At 46.0% G+C, this 13,889-nt stretch overlaps 1 protein-coding gene across 3 annotated transcripts in view; it reads left to right on the plus strand.

Annotated features, from left to right (window-relative positions):
- The first annotated feature begins 901 nt into the window (after positions 1-901).
- kif26ab (kinesin family member 26Ab) overlaps positions 902-13,889 on the plus strand; it is a 267,250-nt gene continuing 254,262 nt past the window's right edge. For 2 of the 3 annotated variants that reach the window (XM_038777909.1, XM_038777924.1), the window contains exons 1-2: positions 902-1,616; positions 5,818-6,066. In XM_038777909.1, coding sequence (XP_038633837.1) covers positions 1,488-1,616; positions 5,818-6,066 — 378 coding nt within the window. In that variant the 5' untranslated portion in view covers positions 902-1,487. Of the gene's footprint in view, positions 1,617-5,023; positions 5,390-5,817; positions 6,067-13,889 lie in introns of those variants that run through there. The other variant, XM_038777918.1, reaches the window with a different exon arrangement.

The following is a 13,889-nucleotide window of genomic DNA, read 5'->3' on the forward strand; positions in this document are numbered from 1 at the left end:
AAATGACTGCTGGATAAACAATCAGCCAACCAAAATCGCATATTTCACGCAGCGCTGGCAAATCCACCAAATGGGAAAAGTGGCATTCTTTAAATCACTGACACAAATTTCTTTATTATAAAGGTAATGACCGTCTGCTTATCTGGAGACTACTCCTCTGTGTCCTGGTGATAAGATTTTTATTAACAGACTCATGTTAATGTCTGAGGATCGCTTTCAAAACATATAAATAATGGACTTTATCTACTCTAATAAGCTTTGTGCGTAATCGATTCGTTGATGTTTTGCTTTATTTGGGACAACAAATGCGGACAGTGTTAATAACTTTGAGATCGCTGCCCTGTTATCATTTTGCCCAGCTTTCCGTGGAGCAGACATACAGCTTTGCGCTAAGCCCTCGCCATTTCCCCCTGGAAAGTATCCTGCAGATATTCCCTGGTGATAAATAACTGACAGAGCATGCCATTGCAACAGCCTTGGATTATTTTCGTATTAAAGTCCTACTTTATAATGTGCAAAAAGTAAATTATGTTGTAGAGCAATTGGACAAAATTAAACAGCTCCACCATCTCTCTCCATTAGTTTGATAGGAGATGCTAATTAATGAAGATATGAACCAAGTAGAATGCAGAATACTTTTGCTATAATCAGAACATAATTGATTTTTCTGTTCGATTATCACAAATTAACCGAAACATCCAATAAACATGCTCTTTTTCCTGGCAATTCCGATCGGAATTCTGAAGGGTGAGATGGAATCAGGTGGATATGTTATATTTCTAAGAGAAATTCGGGCTCAATGGATGATTCGGTGTGATTTCACCCTGTCAGTGGTTTATGTCACCTATCTGCTCACAGTGGGATTGGCTTCTCTGGAGTCACTGGGAGTCGAGCGGCAGAATTCTAGGCTGTCAGGCAACAATTAGCAGTTTAAAAAGAATCACAACTCGTGAATGATGTGATGTGAGGAGAACTTACCATCATCCACACACAGACATACATACACATACACAAAAGCATTGCTCTCCAACAGCAATTCATTCCTCCATCTCTCTCAGCCCACAGCGGAACATTCAATCTTGTGTGGATCGCCTTCACACAGAACGCAGGCAGAGAGAGACCCAAAGGATCTCTTCCCGGCACACTGAACGCTTCCCTCCCCACACGCTGCGGGTAGAAGCGAACGGGAGGAAGGGGAGCCTTGAGGAAGATCTGCTGATGGATATTGATGTTTCTGCATACAGGGGTACGAGTGGATGCCAGAAGATTCCCTGCTGGAATAGGTTACTTTGGCGGGACGTTCTTGAGGGGAGTGGTAAAGAGAGAGCGCAGCTCGCCTGACTTGCAGACTTAGCGGCTTTGGGGGTGCACGGTGCCCGGGTATGGAAGAAGCGCTGGCAGCCAATATTTCACCAGATAGTGAATGAGGCGTCTCGCGTACCAGGGCGCGGCTCGGGGAGCGAGCTGCAATATCGCAGCGCACCATCATGTCTTCACAACCAGCACCAGAGTGCCCGCCCAGGAAAAACGCCAACTTGCTGGAAATCGGCACATTCTGCCTGGACTCTGACATTATATTCGGATTCACCAGTCACCTCTTGAGGAGAAAACGCAAGGTGAGTGTTTCATAAAACCTTTGGCAACACGAGGCAGCGACCTGACTTTTAAAGCGATCCCCTTCAAGTTGCCTTCAGTTAATAAAAGGCCACCACAATCAAACATTGTTTGAAGTGTGTGTTCGGGATGTGTTTTGATGTGTGTGCTTCGGGGCTAACTTTCCAATGTGTTGCTGGGACTGTGTGTCGGTGTGTGCTGGGTGAGCAGATGGTACGGTTTGCTTATTATTTATTGCTGGGGACATGGGCAGCTTTAGGCATTGCGGTGGGAACCATCCCAGCCACCAGACTAGACCAAACTGCATCCGAGGGCAGATCACATTTCTTTTTTTTAATATAAATTTAGAATGCAGTTCATTTTTTCCAATTCAGGGGCATGTTAGCGTGGCCAATCCACCTAGCCTGCACATGGCTGGGTTGTGGGGGTGAGACCCACACAGACACGGGGAGAATGTGCAAATTCCACACGGACAGTGACCCAGAGCCGGGACCGAACCTGGGACCTCAGCGCCGTGAGGCAGCAGGGCTAACCCACCCAGCAGAGGGCCACCCTGCTGCCCTGGACCACGTTTCTTTAAAGATATTTGCTCGGCCGCCTGGTGCTTTGCTTTGAACTTCTCAAGGTATTTCACCACAGGAAAGACAGAGAGAGAGAGGCACAGAGGGACACAGAGAGCCTGATGCTCACTCACAACTGTTTCCATCTCACACACATGCAGCAAGTCACAGAGCGCCCGCGCTCTGAACTCTCAATGAATGAATGAGCAACTCCAGCCCATTTCCGGAGGCGAGATTGTCGGGAGGTGGGAAGGTGCAGAGGTGGAGTTGCTGGGTGTACAGAGGGGGGGGGGGGGGGGGGGGGTCGTGCACAGTTTCCTATCCCCGCCGGGAAGCGCGCACACTGGGGCAGCTCGGCGGCGCGCATCAGAAAGCCTCCCCCCCCCCCCCCCCCACACACAGCCGGATCGGGGGCGTGCACACGTGCAGAGTGTGTGTGTGGGGTGGGCGTGCAGTTGGGGTTGTCAGCCGGGGGCGCGCAGAGCTGCCAACCCCTCCCTGACCCAGATTGGTGAGCAGCTTCTTTCTCCTTCGCTCTTTGCTCCAACTCAGCGTTTGAGAGACAATTATTGTTTGTCTGCCACAATCCCCCGGTGGGGTTGGCAGGGAATCCAGGAGGCTGTCCTGGAGAGGGGAAGCCGGGGGGGGGGGGGGGGGGGGTTGATTCTTGTGCTTGTGAGCGAGGTGGAGCTGACTTTCTAGGACTTTCCCCCTTCGCATTATTTTGTTTTTATGTTTTAAGCCAGAGGTCGCTTTTTATCATTAAATCTATGAATGGGCTTCTTATACATTCTTAATGGGTATAAAGTGTGCATCCCTCTGAACTCATCACACATATAGAGAGGCCCGTTTGTGCTAACTCTTTGCTGTTAGCAGACGTTCTGTGGGTGTGCGTGTAGATTTTTGTTTCTGAGATCTGGAAGTCGCGATACAGCTAAAATGAGGCTTATTTTTAGAAAGGCGCGAAACTTGAAACGCAGCGTCCTCCTATTTGGAGCAGTCGAGCGCCTCACTGTACCTCACCCTCACTGAGTTTCCACAGCTATCTGGCTATGACCTCTGCTTCCTTCCACATTGCGTTTTCACACCTCCCACCCTTTGCTGAGCGTCTTCAACCACGAAGCCCTGCCCATTGCAATCCTCTCCCTCACACACAGGAGTCACTTCAGCTGCATACTGACTGGGGGGTGATACTGACTGGGGGGGGGGGGGGGGGGGATACAGACTGGGGGTGGGGTGGGGGGGGTATACTGACTGGGGGTGGGGGGCATACTGGCTGGGGGGGGGGGGGGCAAAGTGGCCAACATGAAGGAATTGCACATTCAAATCCGTTCTCAGTCTGCACCCCCTGAACCGGGGGAACAACCTGAAAGACTCTTTAATAACCGCGCTGAAGTATTTCTACTGAAATCTGGGCAGTTACCCAAGTTTCTCCAGCTTAATGTTGGCTCTGACAGATTTGCCATGTGAAGAAAGTATTAACGATCAGATTAAGTTTTGGAGTGAATGTGCACAGACAGCACTTCCGCAAAAAAATCCCCGACCTGATGAATTTTAATTCACACAAATTTCATTGGGTTTCTGCCTAGTTTTAAATGTGTACTTTCCCTGAATTCTGTAAACGTTAATCAAGACCAACACCCCCTCCCCCCAAAAAAATAAAGCATGAAAATCTCAAGTGTGGTATCATTTTGCTAAATAATCCAGAAATGTATGCTTAAAAACGAGTGTCGTTGTCACAAGTTACCGTGTACTGATATATACTGTTATTAGTACTCCTCAGACTATTTCTTACCCCGACTTAGAAAACGCACGTTCACCGAGAGACCGAGCCAGGCAGGCATTGACTGCAGCCAGGCTGAGCGAATTCTGAACAGGATTTTTTTCCTGGTGTCCGCAAACTCACTCAGTTCTTGCGAAGCAGAGACAGCGCTGTGTTTCCTGAGGATTTTGGACCTTTCTGCACATCCTGAAATTCTGGCCAACAAGTGGCGCTGTAACTACAGCGGAGGGAGACTGGGGAGCTGGGACAACTTTCCACACTAACATTAGAGGGCGGGGGAGGGGGGGGGGGGGGGGGGGGGGTTAAAACACAGCCCCCCAAAACACACACACACACACGACTGTAAGAGGACGAGTCTCAGGAGTTTAAATCGACTTTGACATTAGAAATAAATTGTTCAGATTAATAAAGACGTTTTTTTTGTTAAAATAGTTCTGATTATTTGCTGGTATTGGCGAGGGGCGAGAGTTACTGTACGTTCTCCAACAAGATTATCTGAGCAAACCTCGGTATTAACCTAAACCAAAGCTATTAATTGTGATCAAGCGTTCGACATTTTAAGAACAAGTTATTTACTAGTCAGCGGATGAAGCGAGTTAAAGCTGCTGCCAAGTGAATTTGAATCTCGGGCCAGTTAGATCATCATCAAAGCTGAACGAAGTAAAGTGGTGTGGTGCTGTCTCTGGGGGAACCTGTCTGCTCTGGGAGGGGGGGGGGGGGGGTGGTTATGGGGGGGGGGGGGGGGGATGTGAAATCTCCCTTTTCCCATCACTGCCCCAGCAGAGCCGGAGATTGGCGACACCCTCACACACTCCGAAAATCAGTTCAGCACAGAAATCCCTTCTTGCATTTGAGGGCTTTTTGATTGGAAAGAATTCCTGGCAGTTTCGTCCTTGGACATGGTGGCATGTGCCGAGAATGCTTTTTGGAAGTCAGGATTGTTGGCTGAAAGTTGTGTCAGGGCTGTGTGGCGGGTGTGGGAGCAGTTTTGCTGGTGTCTGTGAGTCACGGCAAGCCCTTGGCCGATCAGTGGTTTAAATGCACTCTGTGCTCCACCCACCAGCAGGCACGCTTTCCCCCAACCCACACTAACTTCAAACTCAAACTTACTCTCGTCCCCTTTCGGACATGGATGTGGAAGAGCGGAATAAACAAATGCCGGTTTAGACTTTTCAGGAATATTTGGGAAGTGATTAGGGTTTATAAAGGGCAGTTTAAGAGCACTGGGCGCGTTCCTAGTACTGCTCAGGAGGTCGGTTGAGCGGTATTGGCGCTGTTGTGATGAATCCACACGTTCCAGCCGGGAGTCAGGACCACCAGGCGCAATAACTGTTTCGCTTTGGATGTGTTCCTGCAATAACCGAAAGTGACTTTAAGCAAAATGCCAGGGAGTAAAGCTCGCGGGGTGGAGCCGGAGTGCCGCAGACAAGCGGTAAGTAACAAGGCTGTCTTACTGGACTTGGGTCAAGGGGCTATGGGTCTGAGCTACACCGTAAACCTGAGCTAATTTGAGCACTGTAAGGGTGCATTTACAAACAAGAGGCGCAGATCGCCAGTACGACACATGTACTAAGGCTCCCCAATGCCAGTGAATCAATTGGACTTCGTTAACACTGCGGAGTTTACAGTAACTCCCCACAGCACAGCATTAAACAAACTGAACTTTTTGCAAGACAATTTGAGGCAATGTTTTAACGAGTGGCTGACTGCAGTGTATGTATGGGACACTAAGACTATAGGCGACGTTCAGGTAGATGTTCACAGTTTTACCCTTCCACTTTAACCCTTCCACTTCACGCTATGGTATTGAAGGAAGTGGCCAGCCCATCTCAATGTGTCTTGTCCGGGTGTGTTTCACAGGTGCTGGAAGGCAGCCCAGGCAGGGAGGCGAGAAACCCCCTGGAATCCGGTCCCAGGAAGAGATTTCAGGCGGCCGAGGAAGACCATTGTGGGAGTCGACCCGCTCCCGAGGGAGCAGGATCCGTGTCCGGGACGGAGTCTTGTACCTTCGAGAAGGAAGAGAAGGGAGCCTGGTGTAAAAATTGCCAGCTCAAGCTGACAGAACTCAAAAGGCAAGCCATGAAGCTCGTCATCCCCGGATCCATCAAGGTACGAGTTCAATTATCAGCGTGTGTGTGCATAACCCCCACCAGTCTGAGTGCCTCTCTCTGTGGCTATTCCCAACAACTAGCAGCCAGCTTAAAGCTACACGCGTTGTTAGAGTTGGAGCTAATTTGACCTGTTGCCCTACTTTAGAAACCCCCCTTTTTATTGCAGTGGTCTTATTTAGCAATGGCCTCACGTTGTCATAGCCCACAGCGATGAGCCTGGGGGACGGGTTCAGTGTGTCAGTCTGACCCCAACATCATTCACAAAGTGGAGGGAAAACCGGTGCCTTGAACACAAATCTCCCAGAGACCGCCACGGAGAGGAGCCACGGACACGTGAGCAGCACTGGCACCTCTTGAGGCAGCGGTGTGTTCCAGATCCGAGGGGCAGTGCCCACCCTTGCCATCTGGGAGATTTCCCACAGCAGTTAGAAACAGGCGAAGATCTCCCTTTAAAAAAAAATAAACACAGCCAGCCCCCTATAGGTGGGGCTGGAGTTGTTCTGGACGTGAAGAGTGTCAGCGGTGGTTGGAAAGTGACTCAAGACAAAGTGTTCGAGATGTGTCTGATGTGCTGGGATTAAGCTGGCTGAAGGTCAGGCAATCGGCCACTCCTTTGCTGGGATGTAGGTCTGATTGGAATGGAAAGGCACCAATTTCCTCCCATCGATTGGCACTGATTGTGTTTGTTCATCCTTTGCTTTTGGATAATTGAAATGTAGGAAGTTTAAAGGAGGGGTGTGTGATATCTAGTTTCCCCCAATAGGAAAACTCTCCTTTCCTTTAACAAACATTCAAAAACATACATTGTGCGGGAATAATAATGTCACCCCCACCACCACACACACATTTTTCTTCGGGTCTTTCAATAATTGACATTTGTAACAGGAAATTAAACTCCAGCGCATGTTACCTACACTGAAGCGACCTTGTGTCATTGTCGTGGCCAGAATTTATGGTCGCTGGACGTTTATTGTGCCCTATTTCATGACACAACATCAGGTTTTGATCTCGCCTGCGCCGAAGGTCTTGTTTCATTTGCTAAAGTTTCATTTGCTAAGGCTAAATGTCCTGTCTACCGTTCTGCCATTAACTGTCAATAAAGGTTACCTTCCACCATTGTCCTGTCTGCAGACTCCACTGACTGCTCTGCTTGAGCGGTGCACAATGAGCAAATTCTTCCGAATCATAATCGAGGCTTCCTCCGTCCATGTCACATAAAGGGGGGTCTAGCCACCCGTGAAACAAAAAACACGTTCTACAAAAGGCAATGCTTCACAAGCAGGTGTCCAGGTGAGGAGGCCTTTCTCACAAGGCCTGTGCTATGTGGTCTTTCCTGTTTTGCTGGTGGACCAGGGCAGGGTTGAATGATACATTTGACCTTTATTTCCAAAACACATCACAATATTGTGTTCATCTTCTTAATGAAATAAACCGTGAATGTCCCACATTGGATGGTAACATATTTTGATTCAGACAAGGTCCTTCGTTACTTTTTAGTAAAGATGAAAAGAAGTTCTGCATGTAGTCTGGTGCGCATTAGTATGGCTGAATGCAGATCTGACTTGATAAAATACATTTCTGTAGACCTCTGAACGGTAAGCAGATTGTCTTATTTACTGCTAAAAGTGCAGGTCTACAGCAGCAAGACAAATAGCCCCTTTTAACTGAGTGGCTTAGTCTGTTACGTTTACATAGGGTTCCAGCTGATTTTGCTTTGTTCTGAAGTTTAGCAAACCACATGTTCTTCACAAGAAGCCTTACTGTGTTGTGGTTTTAAACTATCCATTCAGGTTCTATTGAGGAAGAAGCTAAAGAGTCTATGATAATGTAAACTCCAAGAATCTAGCTGTTCCTCCTAACAAAATAAAGGATGAATGGATCTCCTTTGTTTGCCATAATAATCATGGGATCTTTCAACAATGGCTTTGAAAGTACCTTATACCAGCTTCCGAATCCTCTTTGGTGCTGGTGGGTGGGTATGATGGGTGGGGTGTTTTGAAGTAAGTCTGCATTCTGTCCTGACAAGCCACTGAAAAGACCCTATTCTCCATTTTTCATTACTTGCTATGAGATTTTCAATTCATTGTCCATCATAAATTAGACAGTTAAGTCTTACAAAGACATATTCGTGTAGCCCTCAACAAAATGTTGTTTCTTAAAGAAGCTCTCAAAATATTAAGCTTGGGCTTAACAGGTGAAGTGAAACTTTAAAATAACTGCATTCAATTCCTTATAATGTGTACAAATATTTTTCAAATGAACAGAGTTCATAGTTTTAAAGTTCACAGTAAGTGATACTCCTGATTAGTTTAAGAATTTCAGATTTTGATAATTTTCCTACTCTTAGATATTATAAAATAGCATAATTCCCACACACTTTTCCCCACAATCTGTTACTGAAGTAATGTCATAATCTTCAACAGAATCAGTTGTGGGTTATAAAGGCTTATATAGTGTAATAAAGAGGGTTGGTGACAAACACAGATAAGATAGACTAGGATGAGCAAACTGGGAAACAGTTTACAATGAGAAGCTCATGCAGCTGGGTAAGGGAATTAAGTTGTACCTTTCGTCTGTCACTTGTGTGTTGCTTATTCTTGCCCACTGATTTGTTTATCTGAAACGAGAGCTAGGAACATCAATGTATGCCAACATCTGTCATGGTTTAGTGAAATTGTACTTTCAATAAGTAGGTTGTTCCCTATTGACCTCATGTAGGTTGTGTGATGTTGAATGAACAGAGGAACATAGGAGCAGGAGTAGGCCATTCAGCCCTTCGATCCTGCTCCGCCATTTAATACAGTCATGTGCAGCAAGGTAGCACCGTGGTTAGCACAGTTGCTTCACAGCTCCAGGGTCCCAGGTTTGATTCCCGGCTGGGTCACTGTCTGTGCAGAATCTGCACGTTCTCCCTATGTGTGCGTGGGTTTCCTCCAGGTGCTCCGGTTTCCTCCCACAGTCCAAAGATGTGTGGGTTAGGTGGATTGGCCATGCTAAATTGCCCTTTGTCCAAAAAAAGTTAAGTGGGGGTTACTGGGTTATGGAGATAGGATTGATACGTGGGCTTCAGCAGGGTGCTCTTTGTAAGAGCCGGTGCAGACTCGAAGGGCCGAATGGCCTCCTTCTGCACTGTAAATTCTATGATTCTACGGCTGATTATTCATTTCAATGTCTTTCTCCCACACTATCCCATATCCCTTTCTGTCAATGTTATTTAGAAATCTGTCAATCTCTGCTTTAAACACACTCAGTGACTGAGCTTCCACAGCTCTCTGTGATAGAGAATTCTAAAGAAGCACAACTCTAGAACATAGAACATAGAACAGTACAGCACAGAACAGGCCCTTCGGCCCTCGATGTTGTGCCGAGCCATGATCACCCCACTCAAACCCACATATCCACCCTATACCCGTAACCCAACAACCCCCCCCCCCCCTTAACCTTACTTTTTAGGACACTACGGGCAATTTAGCATGGCCAATCCACCTAACCCGCACATCTTTGGACTGTGGGAGGAAACCGGAGCACCCGGAGGAAACCCACGCACACACGGGGAGGACGTGCAGACTCCGCACAGACAGTGACCCAGCCGGGAATCGAACCTTGGACCCTGGAGCTGTGAAGCATTTATGCTAACCACCACGCTACCGTGCTGCCCCAAACTCTCTGAAAGTAAAATACATTCTCCTCATCTTGGTTCTAAGTGGCTTCCCCCTTATTTTGAAAGTGTGTCCCCTGGTTCCAGACACCCCAACTAGGGGAAACCTGCACCTACCCGGTCTATCCCTGTATTTTGTAGATTTCAATGAGATCACCTCTCATTCTTCAAAACTCTAGAGAATACAGGCCCCGTTTCCCCAATCTCTTCAGAGGACAATCCTGCCATCCCAGAAACTAGTCTGGTGAACCCACCTTGCACTCCCCCTATGGCAATAATATCCTTCCTAAAGTAAGGGACCAAAACTGCACACAGTACTCTCGATGTCATCTAACCAAGGTTCTAACCAATTGAAGTAAGACTTCGCTACTCCTGTATTCAAATCCTCTTGCGATAAAGGCTAACATTCCATTAGCTTTCCGAATTGCTTGCTACACCTCCATGTTACCTTTCACTGCTTTATTGGTGAGGACACCCATGTCCTTTGTACATCTACACATTCTAATCGCTTACCATTTAAGAAATACTCTGCACACCCGTTGCTTCTACCAGAGTGGATAACCTTACATATTTACACATTATATTCCATCTACCATGTTCTTGCCAAACACTATGTCTGTTCAAACACTCTTGAAGTCACTTTGCATGAAGTCACTTGCACCCAGCTTTGTTCTATTCACGAACTTGGGAATATTACAGGGATATAATTGGGATGCAAAGTTGTACATCAGTCAGCAAAACCCATGCAGATTAAGTACTGAATATCTTTTGGAACTTGCATGTTAACAATAACAACCTGTGTTCATACAGCACCTTTAGTGTAATCAAAGATATTCATAGAGGCACTATACAACAAAATATGGCACCAAACCACATTGGGAGGTGTTAGGGCAGATGTTAAAATGCTTGGTCAAGCAGAGATGGATTTTAAGGAATGTGTTAAAGGAGGAAAGCAAGGTGGAGAGACGGAACAATTAAAGAAGGGAAGCCCAGGGCTTAGGGCATCGGCAGCTTAAGGCACAGCCACCAATAGTGGGAGATACTCAGAGACCGGAATTAGAGGAGCGCCAATATCTCGAAGGGTTGTGGGGCTGGAGAAAATGACAGTGATGGGAAGGGGTGAGGCCATGAAAGGATTTCAAAATAAGGATGAGAATTTTAGGTTAGCAAGCACAGGGGTGATCAGCAACAACATTTGATGTGAGTCACAAAAGGAGCACACTAAAATGGTCAATTCTTGGGGAAACGAAAGCATGAATGCGGGTTACAGCAGCAGAACAGCTGAGGCAGGGGTGGAGATGTTATGGAGGTGAAAATACGCGGTCTTAATGACACGTGGATAAATAGTTGAAAGCTCATTTTGGAATCACAAATGGCACGGAGGTTGTGAACAGCTTGATATAGCCTCAATCGGTGACCAGTCAGAGGGATGGAATAGTTGGTGAGGGAATGAAGAACGTGGCATGAACTGAAGGCAATGGCTTCAAACCTTCCAATAATAATTGGTTGTATAGTTCTGCACATCCATTACTGGGTGTTGGAAAAGCTATTGATAAATAGTGAGAGGTCGAAGAAGGTGGTGGTGAGGTACAGCTTGCAATCTACAAAGACATACATTAAGCTGATGTAGACAATACCTGCAGGAGTTGCTCTCTTTCCTGAATGGACATTTAGTGTAAGATGAACATTTTGTGCAAGGCTACAGCTCATAGAACATTGAACAAATGCACCCCAAATGCTGGGGGCAGTTTCAAGTGACATGCTAACGTGGAATAAATTTACAAGCATGAGATTCGGAAGTTAGACTTGCAGCATTAAGAATAGGGGACGGGATTCTCCGTTTCTGAGACTAAGTGTTGACACCAGCGCAGAATTCATGGACTTTCACAACAGAAAAACTGGTACCGCACCTGGACCGATTCTGCTACTATTAAGGGGCTAGCACCGGCGCCACGTGGAACACATTCAATTCCAATGAACACGGTGAGGGATTCGCCAGGTCTGTGATTGACACTCAGGAGTCTGACAAGCTGCAGCCGCACATACACATTACACTCCCCACGCATACTCATCCCAGCCAAAAAGATTACACTGGTTCTGCTGGAACGCGCCCATACAGCTGATGGGTCGACTGGGGCCAGCGGGCACCCGGGGGAGTACCCTGAGGGGGACACACATACGACCCGTGGCCCTAAGTTCACAGTGGGCTGTGAAGCATACGCAGCTGCCTGGCTGCCTTTCCAGCTGCGGCAATGTTGTTCCATGTTCGTCCACCCCGACTTCACAGCCCACCTCCTGTTAACCCCCCTGGTACTCCCCCGGGCCCTGGCCAAACCCCCCTGGACCGGCGGCACAACTGTCAGCAAACGATGGCAATGTTGGATATTGTCCGTACCCCCTCTCTCTCCCTCAGCAGCCGCCACGCAGGTTTCACGATTTTTAAAAGCATAAGTGAACCGGGCCGCCGGGAACTCGGCCCATCAGAGGCGGAGCATCGCGAAGTCCCCAGAGAATACCAGGTCGGGCCTGCTACTGTTATGCAAGCAGTGTTTACTGTATGTGCGTTCCGAAACGCATTGATGTCTCTGTCGAAGTGCTGGAGCATTGTGATTTGGCGTCAAATCGGCGCCTGCTGCGATTTTGGCATCGGAACCAATTCTCCGCCTAACCGCCTTTGCTGATCTCAGCGTCGGCTAACGGAGAATCCCTCCCTGTATATTTAGTTTGCTAGATTGGAGCTTCCAAATCTATTTTTCAAGAAACAATGGTTAGTTTTCAGATTTTGAATAGTACTTTCAATGCTTAAAATTATGACAGTTACTGTATAATGTGCATAATATGGGAAATCTGAAACTGTTACTTAAGTTGTTGTGGAGCATTTACTTTTGTTGCTGACAGACAAAGTTATGTGTAGTGCCGTGAAATTTTAAAATGAGTCAGATTTGGATTCCAGTGCTTTTTAGTCAGTTTGCTATTAAATAATCTTTTAATTGCAACATTTATGGGTCGTGGAATTATACAGTGCAGCAATTTCACTTTTATGTATAGCTTAAAATGTTTTGAACATAAATGTGTCCCAACCTTTCTCTTTTGCAAGTCAAAAGTATTTTGCCCTCAGTTGGCATATGCTAGTTAAACAGGGTATATCGAGTCAAAATCATTTCAGCCTTCACTGTATGTTTTTTACCTAAGTATCCAGAACAATAGCCTGTTTGTCTAAGCACTTTAGGAGAAACGGTAATACCATATGTAAATCCTGAAGGAAAGTTAGATGGGAAATTGCTATTATAGCATGTCACAGTTTTAGAGACAGGTGCAATTAAAGTCTTTATTAACCTTTCACCATTCGCCTTAGGCCGCAGGGGGACTTAACCAAATAATATATCCTTCAGAAGTTCACATAATGAGCAGAGAATGTTTTCTTCTCAATCATTAAAACCTAACTCACCCTTTGTATCTAGGTAGAGCATCTCATCCGAAGCTGCGATTGTACTGATTTCTTTTATCACTGAAATTGATTATATAATCCTATGGACATTATATTTAAGCACTGAATTATTAATTTCATTTTGCTTTAACTTTCTGACACTTGGGCCTTTTGTAAGGCACTGTTTTGTTTCATAGAATTCATGATTCAATTTGGACTTACACGGGTAACAGAGTGCAGTGCACAAAAGAAATATTGCGTACTGTCACAGACACCCAGTTTGTTTCAAGCTTTACTTTATAGGCTAGGTAGAACTCTCAAGTATAATGCACTGTGCAGTCATTCAAAGTCTCTTGTGTAATCCGTGTCTTACATAGATTGTGCCGTGGATTCCAAACCACTTACAAGGAAATTATGAAAAGTCTTTTAAAAAGTGTCACAGAAATGTCTGAGTGGTTTTAGTGGATTAATATGGCTGGTTCTCAGTTTCTGTTAGTAAAGTGGTAATAATGTATTGATTAGGTGTGGATTGTTCAAACAAAGAACACAATGGAGTAAACTGCAATTTGTTCAAGGTATTTACAATCCATAATGTATAATTAGCTGCACAGTACAATAAATGAAAAACTGCAGCATCACTTTCAACCTGCTAAAAGGATTTGATGGGTTGAATGCTTATTATTACTTTTAAAAACAATTCGCGCAATGTTTCAAACACATAGAAAATGAATTTATT

The sequence above is a fragment of the Scyliorhinus canicula genome, chromosome 2, assembly GCF_902713615.1.
Source record: "Scyliorhinus canicula chromosome 2, sScyCan1.1, whole genome shotgun sequence".
NCBI classification, from domain to species: Eukaryota; Metazoa; Chordata; class Chondrichthyes; order Carcharhiniformes; family Scyliorhinidae; genus Scyliorhinus; species Scyliorhinus canicula.